We start from the raw sequence: 22,322 nt of genomic DNA, 5'->3' as shown, positions 1-22,322 counted from the left end.
ACACAACACTGAGTGCACTACCACCCAGCATGGGCACTCACCATGGGGCTGTGGCCTAGCAATGTGTGTGTGTGTGTGTGTGTGTGTGTGTGTGTGTGTGTGTGTGTGTGTGTGTGTGTGTGTGTGTGTGTGTGTGTGTGTGTGTGTGTGTGTGTGTGTGTGTGTGTGTGTGTGTGTGTGTGTGTGTGTGTGTGTGTGTGTGTGTATGCACGGGTTTCTGTCAGGGTGTGGGTGTGTGTGTCAGTATGTGTGTGGTCCAGTGTAAAACATGCACTCCATCAACGCAGACATGAGATGACTGTATTATAATGACTCAATATCAGCAACACAACTCTAACATCTTAAACTTATCCACATGTTTAACATTGACACTGAGAAACCAAGCAAAACTCTATAAACTATCTGTTTTTATGTGGTAATAAGTTCATTTGTGTAAAGTAAAAAATAAAGCAACGTGGTCTATTTTGATATACTGGAGCGTGTATGGAGACTTCACCGACGACCCTCTCTTCACTAGAGTCTGTTGGCCAGTCAGAGTGAGCCAGTCTCCTTTTATAAACAGCCTATCCTTAGGTGTGAAGTACTGGCTATGTGTTAGCATATGCTAAGCTATTAGTGCTGGAGATGTATTAGGAAAGCCCCTGGGTGTTGCTGGAGTGTTAGCATCTCTGTTGGTGGAGATATTTTGTTAGCAGAGGCCAGTTAACACTTTTGGTGCTGGAGATAGCATGAGCTTAGCTAATGTTATATCTGTTCAAACATCACACTGACGACCCAACAACCCACATATGCCCCCTTGTGGTGCAGTTACGACATGAATGGGAAAATAAATACACTACTGAAGGATGAATCATCGATAAAAAAACATGTATGCAAACACAACTACAGGTAATGACTAACTTACCTTGTATATGCAGGACTTAGCATTGAGGAAGAAGAGTTCGATAGTAGCATTGTCCTTCAGGTAGGAAATACTCTCTATGTAAAACCTGTAACACATAGTCAATGAAACCCATTATTATAGATCATCAGATATGACATACTCTCTAATACCTATGATGAACAGAAACATAAATTACATTTCAGTATTATAGACCATGACACAATGTTGAAATGTTATGTAGCCTGGAACCAGACTGACGTCAAAAGAAGCTCATTCAATCCACAGTAGTTCCAAACCCATTATTATAGATTGTAAATAAGAATTTGTTCTTAACTGACTTTCGTGGTTAAAATAAATCAAATAAAAAAGATCAAGAATACTGTGTGGCAGAACTGCAGTGAACAGAGTGCCCACTAGGGGTCAGCAGAAAATAGGCTTCCATACAGTTCCTGTGTTGATGATGTTGTACCCACAATAAAAATCCAGACATACCCCAACCATACCACTGGATGAACGGAGATATGCGAACCACGCAGAGAGCCCATACTGCAGCATTCAATGTCAGCAGAACGCACACCGATGACTTTGTGGCGTGTGACGCGTACAGGGCAAGCAGATATGAGCTCCGCAAATCCATTAGGGACGCAAAAAGACAATAAAGACTCAAACTTGAAATTGTGTTTGCCAACTCAGATTCGGGATGCATGTGGCAAGACTGCAGACTATCACGGGCTACAAAGGCAAATCCAGCTGTGTGGTGCCCACCGAAGCATATCAACCAGACAAGCTTAACATATTTTATGCTCTCTTTGAGGCAGACAATACCGAGCCATCCAGGAGGACTCTCCCTGCTCCGGATGACCAGGTATCCCTGGTCTCGTCCTCAGAGTGTGTGCTGACCAGCTGGCGAGCATCTTCTCGGATGTTCAACCTGTCCCTGTTCCAGGCTGTAGTCTCCACCTGTTTCAAGGAGACCACCATCGTCCCAGTGCCCAATAAAAACAAGGTGACATGCCCAAATGACTATCGCCCTTTCGCACTCATCCCTCCGCCTTGGTCATCACAAAGCGCTTCTAGAGGCTGGTACTGGCCCACATCAAGGCCAGAATGCCAGGCTCACTTGACCCACAAAAATGTGCCGACCGCTCCAACATATCCACGGAAGATAACATTTCCATCGGTTCTCACACACCCGTAACACATCTGGACAAGAGGTTCACCTATGTGAGAATGCTGTTCATTGACTACAGTTCAGCATTTAACACTATTGTTCCCTCCAAGCTCAACACCAAGCTCAGAGCCCTGGGTCTGGACACCACACTCCTGGACCCTGTACTTCCTGACGGGCAGACCACAGGCTGTGAGGATTGGCAACAATCCTCCACAGGGGTGTGTCCTCAGCCCTCTGCTGTACTCCCTTTTCACCCACGACACCAACTCCATCCTCAAGTTTGCTGACAACACCATGGTTGTAGGCCTGACAACCAACAAATGACGAGTCAGCCTATAGGGAGGAGGTAAATGAACTGGCATTGTGGTGCCAGGACAGCAACCTCTCCTTCAACGTCAACAAAACAAAGGAGTTGATTGTTGACTTCAGGAAGCAGAGAAGGGAACACGCCACAATCCACATCAACGGGACTGCAGTAGAGAAAGTCAGCAGTTTTAAGTTCCTTGGCGTCCACATCACCGAGGACTTTCCATGTACCAACACCACCACCACTCTCATCAAGACAGCGTCAACAGCGTCTCTACTTGGCATGCCGCCCCATGTCCTCTCCAAATATTACCGCTTCACCACCGAGAGCGTCCTGACCGGTTGCATCATGACCTGGTACGGGAATTGCTCTGTCCACGACCGTAAGGCCCTCCAGCGGGTGGTGAAGACGGCCCAGAACATCAATGGGATGTGCTCCCACCAATCCAGGACGAAGGCCCGCAGGAAGGACCCCACACACAAGATGTTCACTCTCTTACCATGGGCAGACAGTATCAGAGCCTGAGGTCTGATAGCAACAGGCTCAAAATCAGTTTCCACAAGCCATTAGACTACTTAACACTTGAACTGGACTGACCACCTAAACTGATTCTCCGCACCATTAACACACATGCACTCACTCACTCATTCATGCACACACCCACATAGATATCCACTCATCCACACACACACACACACACACACACACACACACACACACACACACACACACACACACACACACACACACACACACACACACACACACACACACACACACACACACACACACACACACACACACACACACACACACACACACACACACACACGATATACAGTACGTTCATGCTACACACACACACAACTGTTGCTACCAGACACTCATTATGATTGCTAAACACTGCACAATTAAGCCCCCAATCCCCCTTCCCCAAAACACGTGTATATATTGTAAATAAACTTGAAAACACACACACATACACACACACACACACACAGACACACACACACACACACACACACACACACACACACACACACACACACACACACACACACACACACACGCACACGCACACACACACACACAAAGCTTATCACACTCGGCTGCTCTGGGTAATGAAGACTTGATCATGGATTCAGCTCTGACATTTAGACTGATTGCAGTTTCATCAGTCTGTCTTTGTGTGGCTGTGTGGCTGTGTGTCAGTGTGTGTGTGTGTGTGTGTGTGTGTGTGTGTGTGTGTGTGTGTGTGTGTGTGTGTGTGTGTGTGTGTGTGTGTGTGTGTGTGTGTGTGTGTGTGTGTGTGTGTGTGTGTGTGTGTGTGTGTGTGTGTGTGTGTGTGTGTGTGTGTAATTGCATTGCATTAATAAGCATTTGAATGGGTGTGTGTATCTGTGGGACTATTAGCAGCTATAACAGAGATAATAGCAACAGTATAATACTATTGAATCTGTACTGATGTCTAGACACTGGTTAACTTATCATGAACACAAGATAATGTATTTGATAGTGATCTGTTGTTAGAACAATACACCCCATACAATAAAACAACACCCTATACAATACCCCATAAAATAATACAACACCCAGTACAATAATGCAACACCCAGTACAATAATACAACACCAAGTACAATAATGCAATACCCAGTACAATAATACAACACCCAGTACAATAATGCAATGCCCTATACAATAAAACAACACCCTATACAATACCCCATAAAATAATACAACACCCTATACAATACCCCATACAATAATACAACACCCAGTACAAAAATACAATACCCCATACAATAATACAACACCCCATACAATAATACAACACCCAGTACAATAATACAACACCCCATACAATAATGCAACACCCAGTACAATAATACAACACCCCACACAATAAAACAATACCCCATAAAATAATACAACACCCTATACAATACCCCATACAATAATACAACACCCAGTACAAAAATACAATACCCCATACAATAATACAACACCCCATACAATAATACAACACCCAGTACAACAATACAACACCCCATACAATAATGCAATACCCAGTACAATAATACAACACCCAGTACAATAATACAACACCCAGTACAATAATACAACACCCAGTACAATAATGCAATGCCCTATACAATAAAACAACACCCAGTACAATAATACAATACCCCAAAAAATAATACAACACCCTATACAATACCCCATAAAATAATACAACACCCAGTACAATAATACAATACCCAGTACAATAATGCAACACCCAGTACAATAATACAACACCCCACACAATAAAACAACACCCTATACAACACCCCATAAAATAATACAACACCCAGTACAATAATACAACACCCCATACAATAATACAACACCCAGTACAATAATACAACACCCCATACAATAATACAATACCCCCTACAATAATACAACACCCAGTACAATAATACAACACCCCATACAATAATGCAACACCCAGTACAATAAAACAACACCCCACACAATAAAACAACACCCTATACAACACCCCATAAAATAATACAACACCCAGTACAATAATACAACACCCCATACAATAATACAACACCCAGTACAATAATACAACACGCCATACAATAATACAATACCCCCTACAATAATACAACACCCAGTACAATAATACAAAACCCCATACAATAATACAACACCCAGTACAATAATACAACACCCAGTACAATAATACAACACCCAGTACAATAATACAACATCCAGTACAATAATGCAACACACAGTACAATAATACAACACCCAGTACAATAATACAACACCCAGTACAATAATACAATACCCAGTACAATAATACAACACCCCATACAATAATACAACACCCAGTACAATAATACAATACCCAGTACAATAATACAACACCACATACAATAATACAACACCCAGTACAATAATACAACACCCAGTACAATAATACAACACCCAGTACAATAATACAACATCCAGTACAATAATGCAACACACAGTACAATAATACAACACCCAGTACAATAATACAACACCCAGTACAATAATACAATACCCAGTACAATAATACAACACCCCATACAATAATACAACACCCAGTACAATAATACAATACCCAGTACAATAATACAACACCCCATACAATAATAGAACACCCAGTACAATAAAACAACACCCCATGCAATAATACAACACCCCATACAATAATACAACTCCCAGTACAATAATACAACACCCAGTACAATAATACAATACCCCATACAATAATACAATACCCCATACAATAATACAACACCCAGTACAATAATACAACACCCAGTACAATAATACAACACCCCATACAATAATACAACACCCCATACAATAATACAACACCCAGTACAATAATACAACACCCCCTACAATAATACAACATCCCATACAATAATACAACACCCAGTACAATAATACAATACCCCATACAATAACACAATACCCCCTACAATAATACAACATCCCATACAATAATACAACACCCAGTACAATACAACACCCCATACAATAATACAACACCCCATACAATAATAGAACACCCAGTACAATAATACAACACCCCATGCAATAATACAACACCCCCTACAATAATACAACACCCCATACAATAATACAACATCCAGTACAATAATACAATATCCCATACAATAATACAACATCCCCTACAATAATACAACATCCAGTACAATAATACAATACCCCCTACAATAATACAACATCCCCTACAATAATACAACATCCAGTACAATAATACAATACCCCCTACAATAATACAACATCCCCTACAATAATACAACATCCAGTACAATAATACAATATCCCATACAATAATACAACACCCCATACAATAATACAACACCAAGTACAATAATACAACACCCAGTACAATAATACAACACCCAGTACAATAATACAACACCCAGTACAATAATACAATACCCAGTACAATAATACAACACCCCATACAATAATACAACACCCCATACAATAATACAACACCCAGTACAATAATACAACACCCCCTACAATAATATAACACCCCATACAATAATACAACACCCAGTACAATAATACAACACCCAGTACAATAATACAATACCCCATACAATAATAGAACACCCAGTATAATAATACAACACCCCATACAATAATACAATACCCCATACAATAATATAACACCCAGTACAATAATACAATACCCCATACAATAATACAATACCCAGTACAATAATACAACATCCAGTACAATAATACAACACCCCATACAATAATAGAACACCCAGTACAATACAACACCCCATACAATAATACAACACCCCATACAATAATAGAACACCCAGTAAAATAATACAACACCCCATGCAATAATACAACACCCCATACAATAATACAACATCCAGTACAATAATACAATATCCCATACAATAATACAACACCCCCTACAATAATACAACACCCCATACAATAATACAATACCCAGTACAATAATACAAAACCCAGTACAATAATACAACACCCAGTACAATAATACAACACCCAGTACAATAATACAACAGGCAGTGCAATAATACAACACCCAGAACAATAATACAACACCCAGTACAATAATACAACACCCAGTACAATAATACAACACACAGTACAATAATACAACACCCAGTACAATAATACAACACCCAGTACAATAATACAACACCCCCTACAATAATACAACATCCCATACAATAATACAACACCCCATACAATAATACAACACCCAGTACAATAATACAACACCCAGTACAATAATACAACATCCCATAAAATAATACAATACCCAGTACAATAATACAACACCCCATACAATAATACAACACCCAGTACAATAATACAATACCCAGTACAATAATACAATACCAAGTACAACAATACAACACCCAGTACAATAATACAATACCCAGTACAATAATACAATACCAAGTACAATAATACAACACCCCATACAATAATACAACACCCAGTACAATAATACAACACCCCATACAATAATCCAACACCCAGTACAATAATACAATACCCAGTACAATAATACAACACCCCATACAATAATACAACACCCAGTAAAATAATACAACACCCCATACAATAATACAACACTCAGTACAATAATACAACACCCCATACAATAATACAACACCCAGTACAATAATACAATACCCAGTACAATAATACAACACCCAGTACAATAATACAACACCCAGTACAATAATACAACACCCAGTACAATAATACAACACCCCCTACAATAATACAACACCCCATACAATAATACAACACCCAGTACAATAATACAAAACCCAGTACAATAATACAACACCCAGTACAATAATACAACACCCAGTACAATAATACAACAGGCAGTGCAATAATACAACACCCAGAACAATAATACAACACCCAGTACAATAATACAACACCCAGTACAATAATACAACACACAGTACAATAATACAACACCCAGTACAATAATACAACACCCAGTACAATAATACAACACCCCCTACAATAATACAACATCCCATACAATAATACAACACCCAGTACAATAATACAATACCCCATACAATAATACAATACCCCCTACAATAATACAACATCCCATACAATAATACAACACCCAGTACAATACAACTCCCCATACTATAATACAACACCCCATACAATAATAGAACACCCAGTACAATAATACAACACCCCATGCAATAATACAACACCCCCTACAATAATACAACACCCCATACAATAATACAACATCCCCTACAATAATACAACATCCAGTACAATAATACAATACCCCCTACAATAATACAACATCCCCTACAATAATACAACATCCAGTACAATAATACAATACCCCCTACAATAATACAACAGCCCCTACAATAATACAACATCCAGTACAATAATACAATATCCCATACAATAATACAACACCCCATACAATAATACAACACCAAGTACAATAATACAACACCCAGTACAATAATACAACACCCAGTACAATAATACAACACCCCATACAATAATACAAAGCCCCATACAATAATACAACACCCCATATAATAATACAACACCCAGTACAATAATACAACACCCCATACAATAATACAACACCCAGTACAATAATACAATACCCAGTACAATAATACAACACCCAGTACAATAATACAACACCCCATACAATAATACAACACCCAGTACAATAATACAACACCCCATACAATAATACAATACCCAGTACAATAATACAACACCCAGTACAATAATACAACACCCCATACAATAATACAACACCCAGTACAATAATACAATACCCAGTACAATAATACAACACCCAGTACAATAATACAATACCCAGTACAATAATACAACACCCAGTACAATAATACAGCACCCAGTACAATAATACAATACCCAGTACAATAATACAATACCCAGTACAATAATACAATACCCAGTACAATAATACAACACCCAGTACAATAATACAACACCCAGTACAATAATACAACACCCAGTACAATAATACAATACCCAGTACAATAATACAACACCCAGTACAATAATACAACACCCCCTACAATAATACAACACCCCATACAATAATACAACACCCAGTACAATAATACAACACCCAGTACAATAATACAACACCCCATAAAATAATACAACACCCAGTACAATAATACAATACCCCATACAATAATACAACACCCAGTACAATAATACAATACCCAGTACAATAATACAACACCCCATACAATAATACAACACCCCATACAATAATACAACACCCAGTACAATAATACAACACCCCCTACAATAATATAACACCCCATACAATAATACAACACCCAGTACAATAATACAACACCCAGTACAATAATACAATACCCCATACAATAATAGAACACCCAGTATAATAATACAACACCCCATACAATAATACAATACCCCATACAATAATATAACACCCAGTACAATAATACAATACCCCATACAATAATACAATACCCAGTACAATAATACAACATCCAGTACAATAATACAACACCCCATACAATAATAGAACACCCAGTACAATACAACACCCCATACAATAATACAACACCCCATACAATAATAGAACACCCAGTACAATAATACAACACCCCATGCAATAATACAACACCCCATACAATAATACAACATCCAGTACAATAATACAATATCCCATACAATAATACAACACCCCCTACAATAATACAACACCCCATACAATAATACAATACCCAGTACAATAATACAAAACCCAGTACAATAATACAACACCCAGTACAATAATACAACACCCAGTACAATAATACAACAGGCAGTGCAATAATACAACACCCAGAACAATAATACAACACCCAGTACAATAATACAACACCCAGTACAATAATACAACACACAGTACAATAATACAACACCCAGTACAATAATACAACACCCAGTACAATAATACAACACCCCCTACAATAATACAACATCCCATACAATAATACAACACCCAGTACAATAATACAATACCCCATACAATAATACAATACCCCCTACAATAATACAACATCCCATACAATAATACAACACCCAGTACAATACAACACCCCATACAATAATACAACACCCCATACAATAATAGAACACCCAGTACAATAATACAACACCCCATGCAATAATACAACACCCCCTACAATAATACAACACCCCATACAATAATACAAAATCCAGTACAATAATACAATATCCCATACAATAATACAACATCCCCTACAATAATACAACATCCAGTACAATAATACAATACCCCCTACAATAATACAACATCCCCTACAATAATACAACATCCAGTACAATAATACAATACCCCCTACAATAATACAACAGCCCCTACAATAATACAACATCCAGTACAATAATACAATATCCCATACAATAATACAACACCCCATACAATAATACAACACCAAGTACAATAATACATCACCCAGTACAATAATACAACACCCAGTACAATAATACAACACCCCATACAATAATACAAAGCCCCATACAATAATACAACACCCCATATAATAATACAACACCCAGTACAATAATACAACACCCCATACAATAATACAACACCCAGTACAATAATACAATACCCAGTACAATAATACAACACCCAGTACAATAATACAACACCCCATACAATAATACAACACCCAGTACAATAATACAACACCCCATACAATAATACAATACCCAGTACAATAATACAACACCCAGTACAATAATACAACACCCCATACAATAATACAACACCCAGTACAATAATACAATACCCAGTACAATAATACAACACCCAGTACAATAATACAATACCCAGTACAATAATACAACACCCAGTACAATAATACAGCACCCAGTACAATAATACAATACCCAGTACAATAATACAATACCCAGTACAATAATACAATACCCAGTACAATAATACAACACCCAGTACAATAATACAACACCCAGTACAATAATACAACACCCAGTACAATAATACAATACCCAGTACAATAATACAACACCCAGTACAATAATACAACACCCCCTACAATAATACAACACCCCATACAATAATACAACACCCAGTACAATAATACAACACCCAGTACAATAATACAACACCCCATAAAATAATACAACACCCAGTACAATAATACAATACCCCATACAATAATACAACACCCAGTACAATAATACAATACCCAGTACAATAATACAACACCCCATACAATAATACAACACCCCATACAATAATACAACACCCAGTACAATAATACAACACCCCCTACAAAAATACAACACCCCATACAATAATACAACACCCAGTACAATAATACAACACCCAGTACAATAATACAATACCCCATACAATAATAGAACACCCAGTATAATAATACAACACCCCATACAATAATACAATACCCCATACAATAATACAACACCCAGTACAATAATACAATACCCCATACAATAATACAATACCCCCTACAATAATACAACATCCCATACAATAAATAATACAACACCCAGTACAATACAACACCCCATACAATAATACAACACCCCATACAATAATAGAACACCCAGTACAATAATACAACACCCCATGCAATAATACAACACCCCATACAATAATACAACATCCAGTACAATAATACAATATCCCATACAATAATACAACACCCCATACAATAATACAACACCCAGTACAATAATACAACACCCCATACAATAATACAACACCCCCTACAATAATACAACACCCCATACAATAATACAATACCCAGTACAATAATACAACACCCAGTACAATAATACAACACCCCATACAATAATACAACACTCAGCACACTAATACAACACCCAGTACAATAATACAACACCCCATACAATAATACAACACTCAGTACACTAATACAACACCCAGTAGAATAATACAACACCCAGTACAATAATACAACACCCCATAAAATAATACAACACCCAGTACAATAATACAACACCCAGTACAATAATACAACACCCCATAAAATAATACAACACCCAGTACAATAATACAACACCCAGTACAATAATACAACACCCAGTACAATAATACAACACCCAGTACAATAATACAACACCCAGTACAATAATACAACACCCCATAAAATAATACAACACCCAGTACAATAATACAACACCCAGTACAATAATACAACACCCAGTACAATAATACAACACCCAGTACAATAATACAACACCCCCTACAATAATACAACACCCAGTACAATAATACAACACCCCATACAATAATACAACACCCCCTACAATAATACAACACCCCATACAATAATACAATACCCAGTACAATAATACAACACCCAGTACAATAATACAACACCCAGTACAATAATACAACACCCCATACAATAATACAACACTCAGTACACTAATACAACACCCCATACAATAATACAACACCCAGTACAATAATACAATACCCCATACAATAATACAACACCCAGTACAATAATACAACACCCCATAAAATAATACAACACCCAGTACAATAATACAACACCCAGTACAATACAACACCCCATACAATAATACAACACCCCATACAATAATACTGTCAACCCCTGATCTGTTTCACCTGTCCTTTTGCTCTTCTCCACCCCCTCCAGGTGTCGCCCATCTTCCCCACTTATCCTCTGGGTATTTATAGCTGTGTTTTATGTCTGTCTGTGCCAGTTCGTCTTGTTTGTCAAGCTTACCAGCGTTTGTCCTGTCAGCTCCTGTCTTTTCCCAGCCTCTCTTTTTCTCTACCTCCTGGTTTTTGACCCTTGCCTGTCCTGATCCTGTACGCGCCCACCTGACTACTCTGCCCGTCCCTGAGCCTGCCTGCCGTCCTGTACTTTTGCTCCTACTCTGGATTATCGACCCCTGCCTGCCTTGACCTGTCGTTTGCCTGCCCCTAATGTTACAATAAACATTGTTACTTCACACAGTCTGCACTTGGGTCTTACCTTGATTCCTGATAAATTCAATACCCCATACAATAATTCAATACCCCATACAATAATACAATACCCCATACAATAATACAATACCCCATACAATAATTCAAATACCCCATACAATAATACAATACCCCATACAATAATTCAATACCCCATACAATACCCCATACAATAATACAATACCCCATACAATAATTCAATACCCCATACAATAATACAATACCCCATACAATAATACAATACCCCATACAATAATACAATACCCCATACAATAATTCAATACCCCATACAATAATACAATACCCCATACAATAATACAATACCCCATACAATAATACAATACCCCATACAATAATTCAATACCCCATACAATAATACAATACCCCATACAATAATTCAATACCCCATACAATAATACAATACCCCATACAATAATACAATACCCCATACAATAATTCAATACCCCATACAATAATACAATACCCCATACAATAATACAATACCCCATACAATAATACAATACCCAGTACAATGCAATACCCCATACAATAATACAATACCCCATACAATAATACAATACCCCATACAATAATACAACACCCCATACAATAATACAATACCCAGTACAATACAATACCCCATACAATAATATAATACCCCATACAATAATACAATACCCCATTCAATAATATATTACCCAATACAATAATACAATGCCCCATACAATAATACAATACCCCATACAACACCCCAAACAATAATACTATACCCCATACAATAATACAATACCCCATACAATAATACAATACCCCATTCAATAATATAATACCCCATACAATAATACAATACCCCATACAATAATACAATACCCCATTCAATAATATAATACCCCATACAATAATACAATACCCCATACAATAATACAATACCCCATACAATAATACAATACCCCATACAATAATACAAAGCAATTATTTTTAGGTGGAAATGACGTCAAACACCCTTTTGGAGACACTTATCGTTAGCTGTTCTGTTGTGTCTCCAACGCATCGGGTTGCTCAATATGTTGTTAAGGAATGACCAGTCCCTGGAGCCTATAATACATTATAGGGACTTCTGAAGTATTGACCAACACTGTTCAACATTGTGTGTGCGTGTAGCCTTTCCTCACCTGCATAGAAAGATCAGACAATTTCACTTCAGACACTGTACCTTTTCTTCACACTACAATGACCTCATGGAGAAGTGAGTGCACGCACACACACACACACACACACACACACACACACACACACACACACACGCAAGCTCAGGATGTGTGTTATGTAAGAGATCAGCCTTTGTCAGAGCAGTACAAATGGACTGGCAGGAGAAAGGACTGGTTTTATAACCCTACTACTTAACTGTGAGTCCGATCAGAGCAGAAGCACCACTTTCTAGGGATACAACATCTTACTCAACACTTGACACACTTGACACACTGAGGCTAATATATAATAGCTAGACACAAGTATCACTGATTTATGAATGGTGTTCTCTTTTAGTATTATGGAGTTATCGTCTGCCTTTTTCACAGAGCCATGGTAGTGTGTGTGTGTGTGTGCAGACGTCTGTCTGACTGTGTGCATGTGTGTGTGCCTGCTGTATGTATGTAGGTACATGTAGGTGCTGTGCCTGTATGTGTTAATGCATGATATGACCATACCTGACACAGAAGTATAGGACGATGGGTCCAGACTTCTTGGGGAACTCGTGTTCTAGAACCCTCCGGTCCAACTGCAGCCAGCTGAAATGACCCCTGGAGACACAACAACCAATCAACTGTTAGTAAACCACACACCCAATCAATGAGGAGTCAATCTCAGTACACTACAGAACTGACCAATGGGGAGTTAACAAACTAAAGAACTGACTTATGTTGACTGAGCATGAAATGTAAAAGTAGGTATGACCAGATATGTACTGCAGATTGAAAAACCTTCTCGACAATGTAAAAATACTGCAATAGTATAGCCAAATCCACTGCGCCCCACCCCACCCCATCTCTCTCTCTCTTGCTTTCTTTCTGACAGGGGATGAAAACTGCAGAGGCAGCTTGTCACCCTGGTAACTCTGCATGGTCTCCTGGGCAACATGCACTAGTCTTTTTTTCTATTTCTCTTGTTCAGAGTTCAGCTCTCTCAGCTCTCAAACACAGAAACAACAAAGCTACATCATATAGAGCCGAGGGACTGAGGGAGAAACGGAGAGAGACAGAACTGGGGGAGAAACAGAGAGGCAGAAACAGAGAGAGACAGAAACAGAGAGAGACAGAAACAGAGAGAGAGAGACAGAAACAGAGAGAGACAGAAACAGAGAAACAGAAACAGAGAGAGACAGAAACAGAGAGGCAGAAACAGAGAGACAGAAACAGAGATACAGAAACAGAGAGAGACAGAAACAAAGAGAGGCAGAAACAGAGAGAGACAGAAACAGAGAGACAGAAACAGAGAGAGACAGAAACAGAGAGAGGCAGAAACAGAGAGAGACAGAAACAGAGAGAGACAGAAACAGAGAGAGACAGAAACAGAGAGACAGAAACAGAGAGGCAGAAACAGAGAGACAGAAACAGAGAGAGACAGAAACAGAGAGAGGCAGAAACAGAGAGACAGAAACAGAGAGAGACAGAAACAGAGAGAGGCAGAAACAGAGAGAGGCAGAAACAGAGAGACAGAAACAGAGAGAGACAGAAACAGAGAGAGACAGAAACAGAGAGAGGCAGAAACAGAGAGAGGCAGAAACAGAGGCAGAAACAGAGAGAGACAGAAACAGAGAGACAGAAACAGAGAGAGACAGAAACAGAGAGGCAGAAACAGAGAGGCAGAAACAGAGAGAGACAGAAACAGAGGCAGAAACAGAGAGAGACAGAAACAGAGAGACAGAAACAGAGAGAGACAGAAACAGAGAGACAGAAACAGAGAGACCGAAACAGAGAGACAGAAACAGAGAGAGACAGAAACAGAGAGAGACAGAAACAGAGAGAGACAGAAACAGAGAGACAGAAACAGAGAGAGACAGAAACAGAGACAGAAACAGAGAGACAGAAACAGAGAGACAGAAACAGAGAGACAGAAACAGAGAGAGGCAGAAATTGAGAGAGACAGAAACAGAGAGACAGAAACAGAGAGACAGAAACAGAGAGACAGAAACAGAGAGAGGCAGAAACAGAGAGACAGAAACAGAGAGACAGAAACAGAGAGAGACAGAAACAGAGAGAGACAGAAACAGAGAGAGGCAGAAACAGAGAGAGGCAGAAACAGAGGCAGAAACAGAGAGAGACAGAAACAGAGAGAGACAGAAACAGAGAGAGACAGAAACAGAGAGAGACAGAAACAGAGAGACAGAAACAGAGAGAGACAGAAACAGAGAGGCAGAAACAGAGAGGCAGAAACAGAGAGAGACAGAAACAGAGGCAGAAACAGAGAGAGACAGAAACAGAGAGACAGAAACAGAGAGAGACAGAAACAGAGAGACAGAAACAGAGAGACCGAAACAGAGAGACAGAAACAGAGAGAGACAGAAACAGAGAGAGACAGAAACAGAGAGAGACAGAAACAGAGAGACAGAAACAGAGAGAGACAGAAACAGAGACAGAAACAGAGAGAGACAGAAACAGAGAGAGACAGAAACAGAGAGAGACAGAAACAGAGAGACAGAAACAGAGAGACAGAAACAGAGAGACAGAAACAGAGAGAGGCAGAAATTGAGAGAGACAGAAACAGAGAGACAGAAACAGAGAGACAGAAACAGAGAGACAGAAACAGAGAGAGGCAGAAACAGAGAGACAGAAACAGAGAGACAGAAACAGAGAGAGACAGAAACAGAGAGACAGAAACAGAGAGACAGAAAAGGAGAGAGACAGAAACAGAGAGACAGAAACAGAGAGAGGCAGAAACAGAGAGACAGAAACAGAAAGAGACAGAACTGGGGGAGAATTAGAGAGACAGAAATAGAAAGAGACACATCTGGGGGAAAAACAGAGAGACAGAACTGGGGGTTAAACAGAGAGAGACAGAATTGGGGGAAAAACAGAGAGAGACAGAAACAGAGAAAGACAGAAACAGAGAGAGTCAGAAACAGAGAGGCAGAAACAGAGAGAGATAGAAACAGACAGAAACAGAGAGAGACAGAAACAGAGAGACAGAACTGGGGGAGAAACAGAGAGAGACAGAATTGGGGTGTGCATGTCTCTAGCTATGTCTTAGACAAATGTCACCCAGCAGTGGGTATGCCAGTGGAGTTGTTGAAAGGGTCTGGAGAGAGGGATGAATGAGAGGTATAAAATATCACAGACTGTTGGCCTATGTAAATCAATAACAAACAGTATTCAAATGAGAGCACTAGGACTGGGACTAGCAGGCTGGGACTAGCAGGCTGGGACTAGACTGTAGGATATCTGTTTTATACTCCCACAATAACAATATCAATCAAATGGCATCTTCACACTTCAAACATACATTTCTTTCCTTGTGTGATAAACAGGCCAGGGTGTTGTTACTTCCCATTAGAGGTGTGTTAGCGCTTGGCTGGAACAAAACCCTGCACTTCACATAACCCCCCCAGAAACAGGACAGTCCTATATCCCTGGTCATAGCAGTGAACCAGAAGGGCTTACGTTTCGTCTGTGTAGGAGATCCCAAAGTATTCCTTCTCCTTCAGGTTGAAGTGGGAGGCCACCAGATCTAACAGGTCCTTGGCCATCAACTTGGGCTGCAGGGAAACACATACACACAGGTAGGGTCAGTATGATGTATGGTGTGTGTGTGTGTGTGTGTGTGTGTGTGTGTGTGTGTGTGTGTGTGTGTGTGTGTGTGTGTGTGTGTGTGTGTGTGTGTGTGTGTGTGTGTGTGTGTGTGTGTGTGTGTGTGTGTGTTTGTGTGTGTGTGTGTGTGTGGGTGGGTGGGTGTGGGTGGGTGGGTGTGAGTGTATGGAGTCAGAATGTGTGGGTGATTCTGTTTGTGCATGTACAGGTTGTGTGTTAAGCTAAATGTGACATTGTATTCTAATAGCTAGTGATTTACTGCAGTGACTCAGGGCTTTGACTGACCCTGCTCAGGAGAGATGAGGAGGAGGGGGTGTCTGAGAGTGACAGATGCGTAAGTGTTGCTGACAGTGCAGGTGTGTATTCTCTCTCAGAGTGTGTGTGGGGGTGCCCCCCTCCCCGACCTACACTCCTACTGCAGAGCCACAGGAATAAGTAGAGAACTGTATCACTGTGGGTACAAGTAAAACAGCTGATCATCTAATCAACTGGTCATAGTCTTCTAAAATTGAAATACTGTAAGGATGCTTATGTTTTCGCCTCTGTCACAATGACATTCGACGTCCATCCAAAGCCGCTGAACACAGAAAAAGACGCATCATTGAAGACTGCAGGCTAAGACCTTGTCAGCACACTGACTATTGTACAGAGAGGCGGAGAGGAAGTCACAGAGAGAGAAAAAACAGAGAAAAGGAGAAGGATCGAGGGAGTGAGGGATGAGAGAGCTTGCGAGAGAACAAGAAATAATGAAAGACTGAAAAAGATCAAGAGGGAGAGAGATGAGAGAGTGGCACACACAGTCCTGCCATGTGAATGTGCTAGTGATATTCAGAGAGAGAACCCCACCCTGGGGTTAAGCATGGGTGTGTCTCTGCCTGGCTACACACACTGACAGCACAGAATCACACCCACACCTACCACCTACCACAAGCACACTGCAAGCAGGCACATATACGATTCACACTCTCAACCCTTGGGCCAATCCTTTAATATCTACTCACTGATCCACTACTGTGAGCTATTTAAAGTAAACGTGGTGATGTCATTCAACCATGAACGCACACACACCACCATCTACACTGACCTAGATATACTAAAAGCTGCGCCTACACAAGGATACTGCTACACAGAAAGACTCTGGAGAGAGAAAACGAAAGAGGGAAAGAGAACGAAAGAGGGAGAGCGAGAGAAAGAGGGAGAGAGAACGAAAGAGGGAGAGCGAGAGAAAGAGGGAGAGAGAACGAGAGGGAGAGAAAACGAAAGAGGGAGAGCGAGAGAAAGCGGGAGAGAGAATGAAAGAGGGAGAGAGAGAAAGAGGGAGAGAGAACGAGAGGGAGAGAGAGAAAGAGGGAGAGAGAATGAAAGAGGGAGAGAGAACGAAAGAGGGAGAGAGAGAAAGCGGGAGAGAGAATGAAAGAGGGAGAGAGAACGAAAGAGGGAGATAGAACGAAAGAGGGAGAGAACGAAAGAGGGAGAGAGAGAAAGAGGGAGATAGAACGAAAGAGGGAGAGAGAACGAAAGAGGGAGAGAGAACGAAAGAGGGAGAGAGAGAAAGAGGGAGAGAGAATGAAAGAGGGAGAGAGAACGAAAGAGGGAGAGAGAACAAAAGAGGGAGAGAGAGAAAGAGGGAGAGAGAATGAAAGAGGGAGAGAGAACGAAAGAGGGAGAGAGAACGAAAGAGGGAGAGAGAGAGAAAGAGCTACATTGAGAAATACCAAACCAACAAAGATAAATAAACTCTCTCTATGTCTCTCTCTTTCTGTAGTGTTGTAATGTGCTACAGTGTATAATTGTAGTAATGAGTGTTTTGGTTCAGATTCAGACCTAGAAACGGTTTCTCATTAACGAGTAGACACGCCAACAATAGTCATTAGACTTGACTGGCCACACCATCCTGGCTATAAATAACCAATCACAGGAGATGTGGAGAGACAGACAGCACAATTATGGACGAACTATGAGAAAGTTAAAGCTAGAGAGAGAGAAAAAGAGAGTGAGAGAGAGAGAAAGAGAGTGGGAGAGAGAGAGAGATAGCGAGAGAGAGAGTGGGAGATAAAGAGAGGGAGATAGAGAGATAGAGATATATAGCGAGAGAGAGTGGGAGAGAGGGAGAAGGAGATAGAGAGATAGAGATATATAGTGAGAGAGAGTGGGAGAGAGGGAGAAGGAGATAGAGAGATAGAGATATATAGCGAGAGAGAGAATGAGAGAGAGGGAGATAGAGAGATAGAGAGATATAGCGAGAGAGAGTGGGAGAGAAGGAGAGGGAGATAGAGAGATAGAGATATATAGCGAGAGAGAGTGGGAGAGAAAGAGAGCAAGATAGAGAGATAGAGATATATAGCGAGAGAGAGTGGGAGAGAGGGAGAGGGAGATAGAGAGATAGAGATATATAGCGAGAGAGAGTGGGAGAGAGGGAGAGGGAGATAGAGAGATAGAGATATATAGCGAGAGAGAGTGGGAGAGAGGGAGATAGAGAGATAGAGATATATAGCGAGAGAGAGTGGGAGAGAAAGTGAGGGAGATAGAGATAGAGATATATAGCGAGAGAGAGTGGGAGAGAGGGAGAGGGAGATAGAGATATATAGCGAGAGAGGGTGGGAGAGAGGGAGAGGGATATAGAGAGATAGAGATATATAGCGAGAGAGAGTGGGAGAGAAGGAAAGGGAGATAGAGAGATATAGCGAGAGAGAGTGGGAGAGAAAGAGAGGGAGATAGAGATATATAGCGAGAGAGAGTGGGAGAGAGGGAGAGGGAGATAGAGAGATATAGATATATAGCGAGAGAGAGAATGGGAGAGAAAGAGAGGGAGATAGAGAGATAGAGATATATAGCGAGAGAGAGTGGGAGAGAGGGAGAAGGAGATAGAGAGATAGAGATATATAGCGAGAGAGAGAATGGGAGAGAGGGAGAGGGAGATAGAGAGATATAGCGAGAGAGAGTGGGAGAGAGGGAGAGGGAGATATAGAGATATATAGCGAGAGAGAGTGGGACAGAAAGAGAGGGAGATAGAGATAGAGATATATAGCAAGAGAGAGTGGGAGAGAGGGAGAGGGAGATAGAGATATATAGCGAGAGAGAGTGGGAGAGAAAGAGAGGGAGATAGAGAGATAGAGATATATAGCGAGAGAGTGGGAGAGAGGGAGATAGAGAGATAGAGATATATAGCAAGAGACAAAGAGAGGGAGATAGAGAGATAGAGATATATAGCGAGAGAGAGTGGGAGAGAGGGAGAGGGAGATAGAGAGATAGAGATATATAGCGAGAGAGAGAATGGGAGAGAGGGAGAGGGGGATAGAGAGATAGAGATATATAGCGAGAGAGAGTGGGAGAGAGGGAGAGGGATATAGAGAGATAGAGATATATAGCGAGAGAGAGAATGGGAGAGGGAGAGGGAGATAGAGAGATAGAGATATATAGCGAGAGAAAGAATGGGAGAGAGGGAGAGGGAGATAGAGAGATAGAGATATATGCGAGAGAGAGTGGGAGAGGGAGATAGAGAGATAGAGATATATAGCGAGAGAGAGTGGGAGAGAGGGAGAAGGAGAGATAGAGATATACAGCGAGAGAGAGTGGGAGAGAGGGAGAGGGAGATAGAGAGATAGAGATATATAGCGAGAGATAGTGGGAGAGAGGGAGAGGGAGATAGCGAGATAGAGATATATAGCGAGAGAGAGTGGGAGAGAAAGAGAGGGAGATAGAGAGATATAGCGAGAGAGAGTGGGAGAGAGGGAGATAGAGAGATAGAGACATATAGCGAGAGAGAGTGATAGAGAAATAGAGGGAGGTAGAGATATATAGCGAGAGAGAGTGGGAGAGGGAGAGGGAGATAGAGATATATAGCGAGAGAGTGGGAGAGAAAGAGAGGCAGATAGAGAGATAGAGATATATAGCGAGAGAGAGTGGGAGAGAGGGAGATAGAGAGATAGAGATATATAGCGAGAGAGAGTGGGAGAGGGAGTAGCGAGAAAGTGATAACAGTAGCAGCATTCTCTCCTGAATTGAGGATATCATGAACAGCAGCACTATAAAGATAAGCATGATTAGCTGATAAGGCCTGTGTGTGAGGTAGGCTTGGGCAGCAAACTGTATATACTGTATACCTAGGTATTTGGAAAAAGCCATAGGATGGTTTTTCAATCCTGTCAATACCATTGAAACTATTTATTTAAAGTTTTTTTAATACATTTGAATATTTGTAGCTACTTTTTAAGTAAATACCTGCAGTCAACTTGGTCAATACCATAGGAGATAAAGAACATCGTGTTCCTCACTTCACCTGTGGCATCATTTTTCATTACCCCAGTGATCTAGTTACAGTATGGAATTCACAACTAAATGTTTGCCCGCTGGATATAACTTTTAAGTGAACTGTCTAAAATGTACTAAATGCTCTGCAGTTGTGCAAGCCTAGCGTAATTTAGTAGCTAGTTAGCTATCTAGCTAAGTGGTTAGCTTCTTCCTAAATCAAACTTTGCTTGGTAACAG

The 22,322-nt window shown here is 40.3% G+C and overlaps 1 protein-coding gene across 13 annotated transcripts in view; it reads right to left on the bottom strand.

The window, feature by feature from the left end:
- The window catches only part of LOC129867013 (FERM domain-containing protein 4A-like), a 228,374-nt gene that overhangs the window by 50,665 nt on the left and 155,387 nt on the right, over positions 1-22,322 (bottom strand). For all 13 annotated transcript variants that reach the window (XM_055940110.1, XM_055940111.1, XM_055940107.1 and 10 more), the window contains exons 3-5: positions 17,688-17,782; positions 14,739-14,831; positions 905-989 (exon numbers count right to left, since the gene is read on the bottom strand). In XM_055940110.1, coding sequence (XP_055796085.1) covers positions 905-989; positions 14,739-14,831; positions 17,688-17,782 — 273 coding nt within the window. The remainder of the gene's footprint in view (positions 1-904; positions 990-14,738; positions 14,832-17,687; positions 17,783-22,322) is intronic.

Source organism: Salvelinus fontinalis, chromosome 12, assembly GCF_029448725.1.
Source record: "Salvelinus fontinalis isolate EN_2023a chromosome 12, ASM2944872v1, whole genome shotgun sequence".
Lineage (NCBI taxonomy): Eukaryota > Metazoa > Chordata > Actinopteri > Salmoniformes > Salmonidae > Salvelinus > Salvelinus fontinalis.
This window is presented reverse-complemented; position numbering and strand designations above follow the sequence as displayed.